Source organism: Anser anser, assembly GCF_964211835.1.
Source record: "Anser anser genome assembly, chromosome: 8".
Classification (NCBI taxonomy): Eukaryota; Metazoa; Chordata; class Aves; order Anseriformes; family Anatidae; genus Anser; species Anser anser.
The window spans coordinates 5,141,604-5,161,975 of NC_139728.1; the positions used below are offsets into that span (position 1 = coordinate 5,141,604).

General features: G+C 37.2%; 1 protein-coding gene across 3 annotated transcripts in view; it reads right to left on the reverse strand.

Moving 5' to 3' along the window:
- The window catches only part of VAV3 (vav guanine nucleotide exchange factor 3), a 174,941-nt gene that overhangs the window by 46,636 nt on the left and 107,933 nt on the right, over window positions 1-20,372 (reverse strand). For 2 of the 3 annotated variants that reach the window (XM_083846724.1, XM_083846722.1), the window contains exons 17-19: window positions 18,899-18,999; window positions 11,872-11,894; window positions 8,738-8,783 (exon numbers count right to left, since the gene is read on the reverse strand). In XM_083846724.1, the coding sequence (XP_083702850.1) occupies window positions 8,738-8,783; window positions 11,872-11,894; window positions 18,899-18,999 (170 nt within the window). The remainder of the gene's footprint in view (window positions 1-8,737; window positions 8,784-11,871; window positions 11,895-18,898; window positions 19,000-20,372) is intronic. The other variant, XM_083846723.1, reaches the window with a different exon arrangement.

The following is a 20,372-nucleotide window of genomic DNA, read 5'->3' on the forward strand; positions in this document are numbered from 1 at the left end:
TGTACAATAGGATGATAGATCATAGATTAGCTTAAACTGCAGAAACCTTTGGAGCTCTTTTCATCGAAACTTCATGTAAGATGTAACTTAACAAATACAAAGTAATTAACACAAAGGTTGGAATATTCACACACAATGATGGACTCAAGCAGCTACTATTATTTAAACAACAGATCTTGGAGTAATTGGTAAAAATTCTTTAAAATCAATTCTTTAGAATCATAATCTAATACAGCTGTGTACCAATTCAAAGAAATTTCGAGGAGTAAGTTCTAGGAGTATGCCACAGAACTAGAAAAGTTCATTATTGGGCTGTATCTCAAATACGGTATCTGTATTTTCAATACTGCATGCAGTTTTGGTGAGAAAGATCATTCTTGGATCTATGAGCATGCAGACAAGCAAAAAGTATGGTCAGAGGTACCAAAAAGTTCTGTATCAGAAGAATTAAGCAGATAAGGGCTGGAAGATTTGACTAGAAGGGATATGACAGAGATAACTCAAGAGTGGCACAGCGTGAAAAGAGAAAATATCCATTTACTATTCACTTCCTTGGTTTAAAAAAAAAAAGAAAGTAATAGTAGAAACAGCAGCTTTAAAATAACAAGTACTTCATTCACATGACTAATCACGAAAGTAATAGTGAAAGGATGCTGTGAATATCAAGACTTTAGATTGGCTCAAAAAGTGAAAAAAGAGTTTCCACATATTTTTATTAGGAGCTAAGAAACAAAACCAGAAGCTACCGGGGGGTGTGGGGGGGTGGGGGGTGGGGGGGAAGTACCACAACATCTCACTCCGTATTCTATCCCTAAGCATCCATTTAATTGGTTACCATTCAAGAAGCGAACCTGGGCAAGCTTGGCCCGCAGCCCAACTCGGCCTCATTGTTCTCTTCTCTTGGAAGCTCAAAGAGGTGAGCAGATTAAAAACTCTTCCGAAGAGCTACATCAGTTTCTCAGGGTCTTGCCTCTGGCCCCTTCTACCAAGCTGCAAAATCTTCCTTAGGCAGAAGGCTGAGGCAGTTCTGTGAGCCTCTCTTCTGTGAATTTTCAGCAGTCTTTTTTCTCCCATGGGGTGGATGCTTTTAGTTTTACACTGTTTCCCAAATTCTTTGTGTGAGAATTACTTTGAAGTAGTGATCAAATACTGATTTAGTTAAATGAGTGAGCCACAAAAAAAGAAACCATATGCTTTAGAGTATGTTAAAATTCAGTAACTTTTGACTATTTTTAATCAATCATTGCCTTACTTTGTTTTGCCCTCAGAGAACAACAGCACCCTGAAGATTAAAATCAGATATGGAAATACATGGGTAAATGCAGTATTTCTCTTGAGGATGAATAAGAGATTTACAGGTCCCAATAAACATTAGCAAAATACTATGCAATTCCTTTCTACTTGCCATGGAAACTAAAGGCAACTTCAGGTCTGCACACGTTTTTTTCCCCTCTTATTTTTACTTTTTTTTAAATTGGGCTGTATTGTTTATTAAAATGCAAAACAGTATCATTTTGGTTTTATTGATCATACAATGCCCGTTTTGTCCACTTTCATCCCAATCTTATTTTTTGTGCCTGCCAACTCCCTCCATACAGTGACATTTTTCCCAGAACACTCCAAGCTGATAGTTTAAGTAGAAAAAATGATGCTATAGAACTGTTAACCGACCTCACTTTAAAAGTTATATTTATACATGCTCAGCATGTATGAAACACCGTATTACTCAAGAGAAAAATAAAGTGCTAGTTGCTCAAGATCTAGAGACTGTCCCCAAAACACATCCAATAAGACAAAAGAGTCTAAATTACTCAACTACAAACTAATCTTGCAATCCAACTGGGCAAGGATGAAAGAGTTCAAAAAATAAATATATTTCACCCTTTGGCATCTGGGTCTTCTGATGTTTAATTAAAAGAAAAGGCTAAAGGCTATGTTCTTCTCTGAATGTTAGCACACTGCTGAGATGCCAAAGGGACAGGCACTTTTCAAAATACCTTGCCCCAACAGGAATGTAAAAATCATTTCAATTTAAAATATAACAACCCAAATAAAATTCATTAAACTGCATTTGAAATGCTTCATTGGAAGACAAAACTCTACTTCACCTCCCAGAAATGCATTAGTGGAAAATTTCTCGGTGCAAAACATTAGACATGTTCTTTCTTGTATCACAACAAAGATGAATACATTATCTTGGGAAACAACAATAGCTCAGCAAATGGCATTAGTGCTGCAGCACAAAGGCAGAGCACCCAAATATAAGATACATTCTTTAAGATGTGGGATAAAGACTTAATTCAATCTCACAAATTAAGTCAGAGTTCAAGGAATCTTTGAATTCACTGCTGCTGAGATCCACCTGCAGGGGGCTGTCCTCTCAACTGCTCCTAAGAATCCGGTGACCTCAAGGAAATTAACTGAATCTGGTCTTGAACCCCCCATGCTGTCCCAGCCACATGATGCAGAACATGTCAAAACACAGCAGTCAATACTAAAAGTTGCTCAAATTACAGCTGCAATCCAATTCCTTGAACCACTCCAGCACATTCAGAATTACACTTTTGTTGGCAAGAAGCATTGCCTGCCTGCCTTCCTGGAGCATGGAGTCCTTCTTCTGCAGCAAGAGAACTCCTAGCTGCCCTGCTAAACCCTTTCTTACCTGAGACTCATCTGGTTCACACAGATTCCTAGAGACACACACTGTATACTTTAATGCACCTGGAATAAAATGTTCAGGTGCCACGTATGGAAAGGAGAAGCATCCAAAACCCAATAAAACACCTGTAATTGTTAAGCATGTGTTACGTATATATAATCAAAGTTCATTTTAGGTTTTATAGCTTACATTACAGTAGAACATTTTAGAAAAGTCTTTAGCAACTTAGGAAATATGACACTCTGCAAACACTGCAGCATTATCTCTAGGGAAAACATGCAGAACTCTACATACTTGGACATAATTGTTAGTTACTGGACACTAGCTCCCAGAGAAGTAAAAGTTTGAGTTCCTTCAAGTCTAAACTAGTTATTGGTGTGTTGCTTGTTTTTTCTTGATTTTTATAAGCCATATAGGCTATGTTTTCACCTATAATATGGAAATTCAAAAGCTAAATCGAAAGGACCTAACAAACAGGTCCTTATGGCTAGTCTGCATGCAGCAGTGTCCAAGTCTCCTCCTCTGTTACAGGATGCAATAAATGTTTCATTACCGTGAACCTTACAGTTTCTCTTAACAGTAAGCAGTACAGAAGACCTCAGACTTGTCAAACCACCAACTCCATCACCAAAGCAAGTTTTGTGAAACATCTTTCCTTCAGGCTTCTCCCGAGTTCATTTACAGTCAGCTGCTCCTTCATATACACATTTACTTTAACTAGCCATCAAAACTCATGTTTATGTTCAACGTAAACAATACCTAAAGCTGAAAAGAATGTCCTACATGCACTGTAGCACTTCAGCCTATGCTGTCAGGAAGACTGTCCCACAACCTTTCCAAAGATATGTAATATAGAAAGAAATATGCCTGCAGGACTCTGAGTGAGGTCCTGAAGGAAGATGCAGAAACATATCGCCTGTAATAGTTTGCTCTGCTCAGTCTGAAAGGAGAGGCAAGAACTGTTAACAAGGGGAATGGTATCCACGCCCATTCTATTGACAGGAAAACAATTGTTAACCTACATTATCACACGCCTCATACCTATCAATATACTTCTTGACTCTATACATAGGAACTCCTGCAGTAAAGAAAAAACATGGCCTCGGTGTAATCCATCTTGATGAAGACAGTGGTAATACAGAGATACTTTTAGTGACTTCAGTCAGCTCCTCACTTGCTCATGAGAAAGCTAAATACTGGGGGCTTGTTTAACGCTGGCTTGTGGTTTGGGGAGACCTTTTTCTGTGGCTTAAAAACAGTATAAATTGCTCTCCTCAAAAATGATATTAATGGTCAGTCAGCAATAGGCCACAAGAGATCTGGCCAGGATCACAGGGAACTACCCTCATTGCTGAGAAGAAATAAATTCCTGAACACCGGTTTTTCAGCACTGAGCTTAATGTTACAGAAGGCTATTTTTCTTATTTATGAAACTGGATCTTCTCTGTATGTTTGGGATGAACAAGGAAAGGCAACAATCAATCAGGACTATCAAAGCCTTGTCTCGATAGCTCATCAGAAAATCAGAGATCTGCTTCAAATTTTCAGTTAAAAAGGGTAGGTTTGTATGGAACAGCCACATGCCTGGCAAAGAATTAATCGCAGGTTGGGATATTCTGGCATTTGAGTTTGGACCAGATTTTGCTTTAGGCTGGACATATGCTTGGACTGGCACCGAAACCAAAATTAGAGTTAAACTTGACTGTCACAGAGCACGCAGCATCAGAATTTGTTGAAATATCTCATGATTCAATATTCTTAGCTGGAAAGTAAATTTAACCCATCTGTATTTTACTACTAGCTTTTCACAATGAAGACTAGATACGATCATTATCACAACACACAAATGTCTGAATATTGTTTCACTGTTTAGTAATCAAACACATAACAATGATACAACCTAGTTAGAAGGTTTCACAACCCAACTGCAACCAAGTACGAAGAACACAGTAGCTCACTTCCCACCACATTTAATTAAAATCTCCAGTGCTGTACTTCTTGCTGCATTTTTTTTAATATATATGCTCTAGGCCATAAACCCAGCTATTCCCTTCAGATTCTTTTCATTATGATCTGTGTAAAATCAATAATAAAGAATTGCTTCACAAAGCAAGTACAGACCAGACACCAACCAGAAATATAAATACCTCTTTTTAAAATTACTGCTTGAACTTTGAACTCTCAGACTGAACAACAACTTCACCCAACAGCAATATACATGCCATTGCATACATTACTTGTTAACAGTCTCCACCCCACAAGATTCAGCCAGTATTTCAGTTTATTTCAAGAGGCCTGCTGCTTCTGTTCCTTAGTTCAGAACTGAGGTTTTCTAAGTTTTAATCCATGCTTAAAAAGAAATTAGCTATTTAAGAAGTCAGAACATGCTCAATGACATTCTTTCACAGATCAGATTTTGAGTTTAATCTGCAGTGAATCTTGAGTACAAGGCTTCTATAGTGTTCTATTTTTACCACGTTTATCCTTCTGATATGAAATATGCTTTCACACTTTTAGAGATTAAAGTTCCAATGTTTATATTAGCACAAGTGTTTAGGGTAAAACTAGTTTTAAAATCCCCAAACTGTGAATCTATTATATTTAGACTCTTTACACCCTTAAAAATAAAAAGACAGCAAACATACAGTATATTATTTCAATAGCTGAGAAAAAAATTCACTCATTAAAATGCATACAAAATGACTGCTATTAAAAACATGTCAGGTTGCACCATCCTTCTCAAGAAAAACACACAAAACCTTAGATTTATGCTTACGAATATACATATGAATGATCCATTTGTCATTCAGATCAGCAGTGCAAATCACATGCTTAAAATTAAACATGTATAAAAGCTTTCATGAGATCCCTTACATTAGGAAAACCTTATATATAATTATCATTCCACATGCCTATTCCAGGCAAAATCTGACATCAATCTAATCACTTCTCAAACATATTTATGCAGAATTGTGTAGTTCCACAGTAAAATGCAAATGCAGGATTAAGTTCTTTCTAGTTTTAGAGGTGCAGATGCATTTACAGGTTCATTCACTCATTGGCTTTTATCACCTGCCAATTAATCCAAAGGAAGTTTCTCCAAAACCTGGCTCCCCTGAAATGTAGATGGATCAGTTCAAGCCATGTACAACTGGACCACATGGTGAAGTCACAACACATGCCATATAGAAGAGACAGAACAAATTGGAAAGCAAAAGAAAATATCTATCGGCACTGTTTCTGCTCTTATTTCTTTTCTCACAGCTCTTTCATTTCCCAGGAAATTCTCTGCTTTCCCATCATTAATCACTCTTCCTTCTATGTTTCCTTATTACTCAACACAAAGAAGAAAAAGTAAATCTCAAGGAGGAAACTGCCAGTTATAACCAAACATCAAAAAATGATACTGCCATGAACAATTTACTGCTTTTAGGGTACTTCAGCTAGTTATTTGAAACTTTATCAGCAGAAGATATTTTAACCCACTATCCTCATGTTAACAACTGCTTCTTTTAGACTATCTTTACTCACAGTACTTCTCAATTTTTTTTCCCCCTCCATTCAGGACTAAATGGTGTCAGTAGAAGTTGGATTTGTCTGTAATAAAGCTAAAAAGACAACCATAACACATGAACTTGACTGTGCCAAGCCTCCTTGTATTCATTATTCATTACTAAACTAGTCAAAGACACCAGGCGAGAACACGATGCTGAAAAGATTGTGTAAAAATACTTGCTGCCCACAGTGATTTTATTTACTGCTGATAAACTCCATCATATTAAGGCACTGCAGGTGCCTGCAATTGATTCACAGCAAATGCCTGCTTTCCTAAATTAGTACTGATGCTTCAGTACCATGACATGAAATATGGTTAGCAGCAGCATGTTAGACCTCTTACACAGACACCAGTCCAGGCAACAAACTTTTCCCTTTAAATACATATGAAATGCTAACAACAACAATAAGGCAGTACATTAAGACCTTAAACAGTATCTATAACTGACTACTGCTCTCAGCAAAAAGATCACCATGGTGCTATGATTTCTAGAGATTTATGTGACGGTTGTCTTGAAAAGATCTTAGGGTCTACGCAGCAATATATGCCCAAAATAACTGATCTTTTAAAAGTGCTGCTCTCTGGATGGCACCTTCTGTCTCTCAAGACAACATGATATCTGATGAGTAGTATTATTTAGAATATTCAAAGGAGTTGCCAAGAGATTACCAAAGACATTCGTGTCTGTTATCTCCACCAAGTTATAGCAGGACTCAGAACACATATGCTGACAAAATACAAATTAAAAAGTTCACTTAATTTGAAAACTGTCAAAGTATACATATGGAGTGTTAGTATGTAATTTTTTTCATTAAAAATGAATAATGTCAGAAGCAATTCTGTAATAGTCTTCTGCAATAGTATCTCTAAATGAAGTAAACACAATGCACATGTTCTGCATTTCTACTGGCTTTCAGAAATAAACTCGGGACCAAGAACTTTACTCATTAAGACTACCCTCAAGAACTCACAGTACTATTCCGTACAGGTAAAGAGACAGGGAGGAGCAAACGCATAATTTAGACATTAGTTTCATAAAGCTCTTAAGAATCTGTTTAATTCAATGATCCCAGTGATTTGAATGGTACTTAGTCTTCAATAAAAGCTAATTAAAAAGTATCTTTGTATATAAAGATCATGTAAATATTTCTACCAGACTTCAACAATAAGTAAGACCACCAGTATATTTGAAAACTTCTCAAAGACAAAATTATCTAACCTTTTCAAAGCCTAATATTAGACATGTTTAAAGATCTAGGCCTGTAAGGACTATTCTGCAAGCATACACTATAGTCGACAGCACTATATATGACTGAATTAAAGAACTCAGTTCCATTTGGAACAAGTATTTTCATCCTCTTCCAAATTATTTTCTTGATATTCTTAGTATAGCCAGCAGAGGAAACACTAAGTTTTAGAGTTATTGGGTGCTCACTTTTTCTTTTTCTTTAAGAATTTCAACCAACAACACAAAGAACTTAGGGGCATCATGAAGCTTTTTTTTTTTTTTTTTAAAACTAGAGGGAACAAAGTGACAATACACAGTCCAAAACACCTCAAAGGTACATGCGTAAGAAAGGTGTGGTCTGATTCAGCTAGTTACAACATTTAGACTTCCCAAGCCAAGGCAGCTGCAATGCTAGTGGCACAACTAGCATTCTTACTTTTTCAAAACTGCTTAGCTCTGCCAGGCTATGATGTATTATCAAGTTGCCATTCTGTTTAATGTTTGACTCAACTATTCTCAGGTGTCCAGATCCAGAAATCTTTAATAATCTACAGCTTAGGTTCTTTCCAAATAGTATCTGCATAACAAATCTCCAGTAATTACAGTATACAAGAAACCTATAAAGTACAAAAATGTAATTACTGTAAAAAATGATACTGAAAATATCACACAGTTACACCAAAAAACATTGCGTATATTATTCAGGCACATAACGGGTCTCCAGAGGAAACATTCACCCGCTTGAGTACACAATCTATAAGCAAGCATTTAATTTTCTTAAGGATTGCTGCTGCCACGATTCCACAAAAATATCTATTCTATACTAAACAAAAACTAAAATCACTTAAATTCTATATTAAACTACAATTGGTTTATGTCTTTTAGAAGAGCAACTCATATCCAATAGAGCTAAGCACTAAGCACCAATACAGTAACGAGTTGAGAATATCCACAACCCTGCAGATCAGAACCTAAGCTTTGTAAGCAACTGTCTCCTTCTCATCACCTCTTTAATTGCAGAGTACAGTAGGTGTGTCAAGTTAACCAAAAGCCCAGAGGCATTTCATTGTTCAGACAGAAGTGAAGCACTGCTTCAAGAAAACAAGAAAAAAATAGGCCATATCTTTGAAATCGCTAACACAGAAATTGCTTTATACCTTCACTTTAGCAATAAAGAAAGTTCTCAACATTGCATACACTAGAACAGCAATCATAATGCAACTTGATGAAGTGAGTTACAGTTTTCTTGCTCTTTTTATTTAATGTTTAACTATTAAAAAGTCATGACACAAACCTGGGTCCACGTGTCTGGAGTTTCTTCTAATTCCATTCGTTCGTTTCTGAATAGCAAAAACACAAATTAAGGATATGAATAAACTTGTTTTCACGAAGGCATATTAAGCTCCTTTCGTTCCCACAATCTACTAGGCAAAGATGGTTATCTTATTTCCCCTCACCACCATCACCACAATTATCTCTATCTGATAGAAATATCCTACTTTGAAAATTATTCTTAGTAATGCAGAAAGTTTATTCATACATCCTATTTTTTCCTGACATGATGCTCAAAAGATTCTTAGTCCACAGAGGGTTTATTCATATATCAATTCCTTTGGATACTAAGCACTTTTTAAAAAATCATTTACGAACATGATAATAGAAAAATACACAATTTGGTAACATCTGATCCAGATAACGTCCATAAACACAGTAGTAGTGAGGCTGCTTCTCTTCTTCTATTGCTTTAATAAGGTAGAAACTTTCTCTGTTCCTACTCTGCACTTAAGGTATGTGGAATTTCCTAGAAAATTCTTAATTTTCTGGGCAAGTACTTAAATGTGTTTAGTAACTCCCCTCCCTCTTTCTTTTAAATTTGGATAAGTAGAGCCGCACATAATCAGAAACACTAACAAGAATGAGACTTTTTTTTTTAATGATGAGGTTGATTTTTTGATGTTGTTATTGCTGTTGCTTTGTTTTTCTATATACTTTATTCTCCAGGACATATAATATGGGTCCCTGAAAACATCACTGTGAAACAAGGCACATCTATGAACTACTATCTACTTTTGCAAACTTGTTTTAACTGCTAGCTTGCATTAAGGTTCATGCATTTTTATTTATTTTTTTAATCAAACCAAGCAGGGGAAAGCACGTTGCATAACAAAGGGAACAATTAGATTGCTCCGATTTACTTGCAGTTGATATAAGCTGATGCAGGACGAACAACCAAGGTGAGCCAGAAAGCAGTAACCTGAGGCACAACCAAATTACTAAGCCCTATAGCAAGCTGGTAAAAAGGAAAAGCTTGATTTAAAAACAGCTTTCAGACTCTTGAGTCTTTGGACTTATTTGGTCTGTACCCCACATTCTAATTGAAGAAAGGATGCAGTGTTTTTTTTTTTCAGCTGCAGTGGAAAGAAGAAAATTGTGAGTTGCTGCTACAAGAAGTGAAGGTAAAGTTAAATAAATAAATAAATGGCTCAGTTATATCTGACTCCATTTTTTAGAAATTGAGGCAGTATTACTTTTCAGGATTAATGCAGATTTGCACATGAGAGGTAAAGAGAAAAAGCAAATGTCAAGGAAGATGCAGACATTTAACTGAACTGAAAAAAAATACAGTAATTATGTGACAACACAAGTCAAATACACCGAAGCACCAGATAGAAAATGATGCTCTATACCCTTAAATATATTGCAGTACCAGTAGACTTAATTACTGGTATGAAAAAAATCCATCTTTCCCAGAATCATGAATTCTAACTTATACTTAAATTACCTCTTGTTGAAAAATTAATTTAAACAGGCAATTATTTAAGAATGAAACTAATTCAAACATTTTGGCTCAAATCAATAGCCAATACCAAATCAATAGCTCTCAAAAGGAAGCTGTCTCTTTACACAAAAGAAAAGATTTCAGAATCACGCTGGGGGTGAGAAGCTTAGGGTCTTGAGAGCTTAGCTACAATTAGTATACATATTTTCTTCATCTGGCCACCTGTGTTCACCTTATTTAGCTTTACATACTTGGCAACATGGCCCACAAGGTGCAGCAAGCAATCTGTTCATGGCTTCCCAGTGCTGCCTGTCAGCTGCAGTACCAGGAGACTTGAGCTAACAGACCATGCCATAATTTTCATATTTAAAAGTGTCCTTACCTAGCAGACATTTCTAGGCAGAGACAGTAAAGACAAGGCAGCAGGTGGCTGGAAGTACAGCTGGCGAGACACTGGCTGAGGGAACCGTGAGGAAGGCAGGCAGGCGGCAGACATTTCGGGGCATGCAGGCAGGCTGCAGGGCCGCCAGCACAGGCTCTTGTGGTAACACAGCCCCAGCACCCCTCTCCTCACTCTGGGCTCCCCCGGCCACCCTGTCCTCACCCTGACAGACCCCAGGAACCCCAGCAAGCCCAGCTGTAAAGGCTGGTGCTCACTGCAGCCCCCCGGCCTACTGCAGCCCAGGCCCCCGGCCACTGAATGTGCCAGGTGCTGGGGCTCCCCTCCCCAGCAACACTGCAGCAGCTCAAACGTAGGCGGGCATGAGGGGAGTCAGCCTTGTGTGTGACCAACCATGAACCCTTCTGCGCCTGTCACGTCAGCCATAACATCCTTTCAATTCCGTTACTGATCTTAGAGATAGCACCAAAACACCAGTGTTAATGGAGAAAAAGAACACACATCCTCATACATCGTTCATAACCAGTGTGTCACTTAAGCAGTTAAATTACCATAAACTTCTGGTGTAAAATAGATGCTAGGAACTATTATACCCTAAGACTTAGTGCTGCCTTTCTTTTGTCAGAATTGGCTGACAAAAAAATAACTGCTACGCCCTTCTGTGCTTCAGTGGAGAGGCACAAGTAACTGGCAAGAACATAACCCAGTAAAACTAGCAGTGTTCTTGAGTTTAAGTTGAGGTACACTACATATACCACTGTGACCATTTTAACGTTCTCTCAAGATGACAAATTCCACAGCCACTGAATAACTCTGACAAACGCATGTTTAAATAAAAATTGCCCGGCCAGTTCTTCACTGCCCAGAGGTCTGTGGAGAAGCAGACTTGGACACTAGCACTTCACTGCCGCAGAACTGGCTACTGTTTAAAAGAAGAGTAGACTTAATTCCACTGCCAAATTTGGTCTAGCAACACTGAAAAACTAGACATCAGTTGTGAAGTGTTTTTTTTTTTTCCTGTAATTAAAAAAAAATAAATACATCTCCACCCCTTCCAGTTCTCAGCATTAAGCCATGTCAACTGAAAATTGACACACGCTTGGAGCATAGTACATTTGTATGTAATTGTTTTCCACCATTCTAAAGAAATATGTTAGTAAAGGCAGAAGAAAGCATACATGTTCCAACAGCACATGCACAAAGTAAATGTCATCAACAAAGCAAAAGTCACATGAAAACAAATCCTTACCTCATGTTTCAGGTTCCCGTGTTCTGAAAGGTAAGTAAAAATTGGCATTATTGTCAACTGTAAATTTACGCTGCGTATATAGCTTCCTCAGCCTGCGCTGTGCTGCATGACGAGAAGCACCGCTACGCCCCGCGCTACCTGATACCTGCAGCACGCCCGGGCAGCGCCGTGCAGGCCGTGCTCGCCTCGCTCATTGGCTCTTCCAGCCAGCACTGCACAGGGCTCGCGCCCGCCAGCTGCCCGCGGGTGCAGGACAGCCTGATCCAACACACCTCACAGACTTTTGCAACCTCCCCAGTGCGCTTCCTAAGTATCAGCTTGTCGGGAATTAAAAGGTATTGCTCTTCATTGCAAATAGTGTTTGCACCTCTTCTCACCTGTCTTTTCAGAGTATGCCGAGTTGTATCAAGATAAGATGTGTATCTTCAGCTGAAACATTTTCTACATTTCTTGTACTTCAGTTTAGTATTGCATTAGTATGCAATGGAATTTAAAGCCTGTGGGTTTTTATGTGCTTTTTTGCTATGCATTTCTTATACTACTTATAAATGATATTAAAAAATATAGTCTTGTGGGTGATCAGATGGCATCAAGACAGTAATACTTGCACACACACAACACCAGACATAACTACAGAGACACTAAAAGTTGCATTTTTTATATGTATTTTTTCTTTGTGTCTAATCTGATAACTGATATTTTGGTGTACACTAGATGGTTTTGGTTCAGTGCCTCATCAAAGGACAACTGTATTTACCTGTGCATGTTCTCTAGGACTACACATGCTGCTGAGACAGAGTACTTACTACCCATGCCCAGTTTGTCACGTTTGAACACTTTTACTGTAACTTCTTGTACACAGTGAGCCAACACTTGCAATAAATCAAATAAAAAGCTTTAACTGCAAGTCGATTTTGTTCCACAAAAAAACAAAAAGAATGACACGAACCAGTAAAGTGTGGGAAAAAAAACTTTTGGCTTTCTAGCATTTTATGCAAAGATAAGCAGGCATGCCAAGACCCAGCATGCTGGCTGAGGACTCGGGGCCAGGCATGCGAGGCCCAGCCTATTTACCACCAACAGAAATTCTTCTCATGTATCATTTTAGTCACTGTTTCTTCTCATACCGTATGCCAAAGATGCATCTTCCCATCATTCTCAGAAAATATTATCATCATTATACCCTTTCCAAAAGTGTTGATTTGCATTTGAACAGCAAGCACACAGAAGAAATATAAGCCAGCCCCAAAGGAGGAAATGCAGGTAGACTATGGAGGTTTTCAAAGGAGCCTGAGGGAATTAGTTGCCTAAGTGCTGCTGAAATCAATTCAGTTTTGGTGTTTACTTTCACAGTTTCGTATGCCTTTCAGAAATTTTGCCAAAATCTAAATAAAATCACGCTTTTTTTTAATGTTTCATCTCAGCATTATATATGACTTCAAGGGAAAGTCATTTTGGTAAGTACTTTCAGAGGGGCAAAAGCAAAACTTCAAACCCAGACTCGAAGGGTCCATTTTGTTAAGAATGACCTTATTTAGTTCTGAAGATCTGTTATCACAAAACAGAAATGGACATGTCTTTCTATCCTCCAACAGGAATGAATCAATCTGACTTTTAACAGTTGCTGTTGAGTTGTGGGTTTTCTCCCCCTTTAGCAAATATCCTAAACAACTACATGAATGAGCTCCATTTGATGATTTCAGCATCCCAACACTCTTGACAATAAATAATTAAGAAACTCATTAACTTCCAGTATCAATATTCAAGAAATCACTACATAGGAAGGTTATAAATAAACCCAATAATTTGCATAAAATGAGTTTCATGAGAAGTGCATGGGGTTTTTGTTTTGATACATAGGTTAAAAAAGTAAACTGCTCCATTAACCAAGGCCAGGAGGGCATTTGTCATTAAAGCCTAATGAACAAATTCAAACTCAGAAAAAATAATAGCAACTCCAATGAAGAACACTTTCTTTAAGCCGTCTCCACTCCACATTAACCCTTAAAAAGCCCAAAACATAGCCAACGCTGACAGACTGAAATCTGATTTGTTATTTCACTATTAACATGCACAAAAGAACATTTAATATTTATTTCCATATAAAAGCCTATTAAAAATTAAGGCTTATGCTTGTCTTATTTCTTTTCAATATTCCTGTAGTTCAGGGTATTTTGTACTGAATTATGTCAATTGCTCCATCAGGAGTTCAAAATTATTTTTTTTCCAAAATGTTCCATTAGCACAAGAGCAAAAAAAAAAATAAATTTCTATCTACTTCGATACTGAGGGTGGAAAATGAATGTTTGAGGATATCCACCAGTAGATATTTTACACGTGACAACTTTAATTCAAGTTTCTGCTCATCACCAACATACCTATGAAGTTAAGGAGCAAGTGAGTTCTTAGTTACAACAGCAAGGTACTTTTACTGCCACGGTTCAGCACAATTTTTAGGTTTCATTTATTCAGTGAAGCCATGATACTACCGGGTCAAATTTTGGTAATTGCATTTTACTACAAAAACAACAGGAACAACAGCTGGCCTCGATATGTAAGAAAACTCAGATCAGAAAACCGGTTTAGGCCGCTTTCCTCAGGGATGCAACAGAGCTGCTGGATTTGCATGATAACTCAATGGAGAGTAAACAAATTATTTACATTAAATGTAAAATGTAGTAAATTACTTCCTATTTTAAAAGAAAATTCAAAATATTTTAAAACTAGGAACTATAAAGTAAACCACCTTAAAAGAGCTGTGGGACTATCTGCTACTTTCCAGTCACTTAGCCAGACATTGAATAATCAGAAGAAAAGCAAATAGTAACATAGAAGTACCACGGTGTTGGTCTCTGCACAACATACCAAGCCCCATAAGTGACTTTTGTTCAGTCAGACGGTTAGTTAAATAATACAGCTCAACCTTTGTTGCAGTTAAACAAGTGGCATAACTCCAATGAACATTCTGGGACTTGAACATTTACTCATCAATGCTGTTGACATAGTAGGTTTGGAGAATAGCCAGCAATTTTGCAACTGTTGATCAAGCCAGCAACAAGGTAAACAGGGAAAGCTGCTGTTTTCCTTTTAGATGTCAAAAAATGCATGTTTTTTATAAATACTCTCTAACGTGCTGTAGCAAGCCATTATTACATACGCAGCATGGACTATATTATTGGGCATGCACATTAGCATATGAAAGCAACCCTGAAATTAACCCATTCGTATGGTAATATTTTCTTAAACTTTCTTCATACATTTGAAGAAATACTCCTCCACCTAAGGAAAAGCAGGGTTTTTTCAAATGGAATAGTCTGAAGGAGAAAAAAAAAAATCATGCATGCAATAACTAAAAGTTAACACAAAAATGCCCGGTTAATGTTTTTGTGATCGATTTATGCCCTGATGACAGATGCTTCTAGCATCCCTGGGAACAGAGATAGAAAGGGAATTTCATGGTTTGGCACTGTATTTAAAATATTCAAATATTTTCAGATTCTAGATCCATTACTGAAGATTCATCTAATTGAAATATTCAATAGCCTGTGTAACCAGAAAACATTTGCTTGAGAACACTTAATTTAATATAATTGGATGAAGTTGGTAAAATTCCAGTCTGGCAACGGAAGTGGACTGTTAATTCTGCTGTTTTAGACTAGGAAATGGACTGAAGTTCTGCAGTATTTTCTGTGACACGTGATATAAAGTGAGCCTTTTATAGTGTGCCTAAGAAATGATAAATGTGTGCCTTTACTGATGCTCACTTAACAGTGGTCCCACTCTTAAAGATTACCAAATATAAACCCTTCCAACTGGTGGGGGAGCATCACCATGTAAGAATTGTACTCTGCCTTGAAATAAGGCATAGGAGTGCCACCGAGAAACCAGGAAATCTCTATGTCAGCCACTGCAGATAAAACACAGCACATATATCTATATAAATGGCCTTGTAAAAGAAATACATGCATCCATTTCATAATCCTTATGTTTAAGAATAATGGCTTCACAGAGCCTTCTATCGAAGTCTGTGCAGCCTGAAGGAGTTTGCCTGAACATCAGCAACACAGAGGGATAATGGAGAATTTCAAGTCACAGAAAAATGAAGTGATAACGCATAAGTGTATGAAAATATTTGAGCATGTACAGGGCAGCATTTCAGGGGACAGGAAGTGAAACAAAAGACAAGTGAGCACAGACAACTTCAATCACCACTGAACATTTAGAGCAACATGGACAGGAAAAATAACAAGAAAAAACAAGGCTAAATGCAGACATTTTGTTCTATTTATTAATTCAACTGATTAAGCCTGTATCTTTTATCACTGCAACTTCTTAGTCTGATGAACTAGCCTTCTTTGAAGCAAAACATCTGAAGAACTGGCATATGTTTTTGTATATGGTATAACATGACAATACAGCAATTTATCTCAGATTTTGTCAGTGTTTCTCTCCTAAATTTATCATCCTAATCTGACACTTACTAAATTTGTCATTCTAAAGGCTTCATCTATCTTTGCATGTCTGCCTTTTGAATTTTCAAAAACTGACTTGGAATAAAATACAAAAAGTTTTAATCCACTCAGGGGTGTTCTAAGCATAATTTCAGAAAGCTTAGCAGAAACATCTGCTCAGTGGTCTAAAAAGAACAATGTTAAACTGTACTAAAAAAGGAAAAACAGTACAGAAGAAAATGCTCTGCAAATGCCTTTATGAAGCCTTTGAATCTGGGAGCCTTTGCATAGAGGGAAAATAGACTGGAAAGAGAAAGAAGTTTGCAGAGAGGACAAAGTAGCGTACACCTAGATTTAAGTTGAACATGCAACAAAAAACAGAATCTTAACAACCCATTTGCTTCCAACTTCACTTAAGATTCATACAGTATTATTTTACCAAATATTTATGTATTTTAAATAAAATCTAAAGAAAAATTCTGCTCCTTCGAAGTTGTGAAATAACTTCTTATAGTCGTGAGGTAGCCTAAATGTTTCATTTGTTTTGTTTGGGTAAGAAGGGGGGTGGGTTTTTTTGGTGTTTTTTTTTTTTGTTTTGCCCCAAGCAAATGCACAGTATTACTGAAACATATACGGCAGGAAAACTGCAAGATATCAGACCTTGTATTATCTTGGGATTTATGGTCATTCTTACCGATTCACGTTGCACCATATGTGTCCACAGATCTTTAGAGAAAAATTGAAAGGTAAGTTGCTGCCTTCCAGGGTGCCAGATATCCAATTAAAATAAAAACTACAAAAGTGATTGGAACAGAAGGCAGGAAATAAAAAAAAAAAGTAGTAGGGGTGGTTTATACTGGAGAAGATACATCTTTCTTGTGAAGGACAGTATGCCTTTGCTTTTGCACTCTATTAATTCAAATGTGATTGCTTTAAAATATTTATTTTATGTAAGTTTATTTTTTTCTCCAATATATATATAGGAGGTTCTGTGAAAAATCTATCCTCCAGAAAAGAAAAAAGATAGAAAAAGAAAATTTGAATGAACAATACTGTGGTTGCTTGTATGGTTTTTGGATCTACAAGAGGTGATCTTAAAAAAAAAAAAAAAAAAAAAGACAGACTAGGATAATGGCATAGAAGAGTTCCAGTACAGGAAAACAACTAAGATCAAAGTTCATTGGCTGCAGCAGAAGTCAGCATCTGACATCCCAATGATTTTGTGAAAGGAGGAAGCAGGCAAATAACACACAGTGAAAAACCAAGCAAAAGTCAGGAAGTAACACAAACAGGGGCAAAGACAGAAGCAAGCTCATACAGCTTTGAAAGGAACAAAAAGCTAGAACCAAAAACTTGAAGCAGAAGCTTAGTGAAGGGGAGAAGATGAGGTCATGATGTAATTCAAACAGTGGGAGAGAGATTATCTCAAAGCATTTTGCAAAGATTATAGATGGCAATACCAAAAAAAAATTAAGAGGTTGCAGAAGCCCATGTGAGATATGCAAGAAATTTCACACAGTTATAAAATGTTCCTGAAAAAAAGAACATACAGGTTTAGTGAAGCAAGTAGGACAATTTCTGAAAAAGCTTCCGCAAAAGATACAGCTACACCTTGCAGAAATCACAATGTGTTCCAGTGTTTTTTCTCTTTCAAACACAAGCAAAAGAAATCCGAATGTATTAATGGTGGGGCAAGTTCATATTTGGAGGGAGCGCGTTTTTCCTGCTCCACCAACGAATCAGCTCTAGAAAGAATATAAGAACCTGGACGGAGGTAAGAGTCAAAAATGGTACTGTTATGTGACAAGGTGTCTGGAGTGCACAGACTCACTGCCACTGACTGAACAGGTACGGGGAAGGGAATATGTGCTAACGATGAGCACTAACATTTGGCATTATAAGCAGGAGGTGTCAGAGAGAATTACAGAAACACTACTGAGCAGAGAAGGAAGAGGTCAAATTTGGAGAAAGCACCCTAAGAGGGAGACTGAACAGTGGCTGAAATCGAGAGAAGCCTTGAAGTCCCAAATGGCAGAAGGAGAATGGCAGCTTATTAAGGGGGGGGGAGGGGGGGGGAAGGTCCTTAGATGCTGGCAGTAATAAGCCAATCACCTTTTTTTCTGAATATTGTGAGTGGCCAGAAATGATGGAAAGCAATGAGATTAAAGAGGATGCTGATGCAACACAGTTTCAGGAGCTGAGAGTAAAATATGAAAACTCATACAGACATCAAGGAAGAACAAGGGATGCTAGATAATATGCCGTACACTAAGTGTTACTTGTGAGCCGTCTATGATTAAAACCAGATCTATTTCTTGTTGTATACACAGGACACCAACAAAGAAATTGGGTTTGACCTATAACAGTTCACTCTCTTGCGCTTTTTAACAACTCAGTTTAGTACGAATAAAAGTCCCCATGAATTCTAAATGCAATTCTAATTGTACTTATAAATGGTAGTTTCACAAGCATGTATGTTACGATAAACACAAATTAGGGTAAATTAAACCTTAATTATATCTAGCAAGTTTTATGTCCTAATTAAAAATGGTATTCTAACAATAAAAATGACTTACCACCTGAATTAGCTCTGCCACAATTGTCTAATCTTCCTAAGCATTCTTTGTGTGCTCCAGCTCCACACTTAGAGCATAAATAGCCTTGATAAAATGTTCCCCTGTAAAATAAAATTAGGTAGTGATACATTAGAAGTGATAAATTCCATGCATAAAGAAATAAAAGACATGGCAGAAGGTATCAGAAGCCATTTGCCTTGTTGCATAATGATAGTCCTTAAAGACCTGAGAAACAGCAACAACAACTGACAAGCAGCTCATCAGCTTTTTGTCACTGCTAGCCATTTCAAAATAACAACCAGATAGTTCCTCTGAACTACTGATAGAATAACAATCTTCATTCCTATTTAGCCCAAAGCAACTCTGGCACAGCACACTCGAAACTGTACCATTATCTATCTATCCTACCATACAGCTACACTCTGTTTCATTTCAATGGGAATTCGCTCAGACAACATGAAGAATAGATCCATTTTGGGAAAGCCTTAAGTATGAATATATGTTTAAGTACTAAGGATTTTATAGGCTCCAATGCAAATATTCTCGACTTCAAAAATGTCCATTAAATAAATAAAAAAAATAAGCTATTTGGATACACTTCGGTTAACATTCAGACCTGCTAAGGAGTAACTTTCCTTACTCTAAATGTTCTCCAATTCCCCTTAATGAACTAAAATCTGAATTTGAGTCTGAGAACGCATTTATTTTCAGATGTGTGTGTTGCTTTTCTCTCAGGTACAATCCACAAAAGGGCTAACAGTCTTTTACATGTACTTCTGAGCAATTACACGAGTTCCATCTATTGATGTGTCTGCTTAATCTTCACACTAGACTTGGCTGTCTCCAAGATTATCCTGACCAGTTTGGAGTGATTACACATCCTAGTCTAACATGACATCTTCAGCTTCAAAGGAAAATCAAGTTTCATATATGGAACACAGGACTGGACAGGTTTAACCTGAATGCAACATACAGCAACTGCTATTTACTACAACAGGTACTAGACTTCAATTAATTGCCTTTATTAAACTCAGAAGCACATTAATTTTTTAAGTATCAAAATACAGAAGCTTAGAGACAAACAAATATAAAAATATTTTAATCCACTTTGTTCTGTTTTTGTTTTTTCTTATTGCTACACATGAATACAAGATTCTACATAAGAGCAGAGGACAAAATTATCCATCCCTATAGATGCTTTTAAGGCTGACATTTTATCCCCACTTCAGAAAGATCAGGCACAAAGGTTCAAATTTTGTTTGAAGTGCCATTCTGTTTAGCATTTTGAAGTTTAAACTGACAATATCCTTTCAAAAATTATTTAGCCATTTTAGGACCGTAAACCCAGTATGCTTTCAATACTACTTGGGTATCCAGGAACACGTCTACGTATCACTAAGTAGCACCTAGGAGTACCTAAGCTATCTTGGAGCAAATGGGCATGCCTGTGCAGAACCATGTAGGATCATGCAGC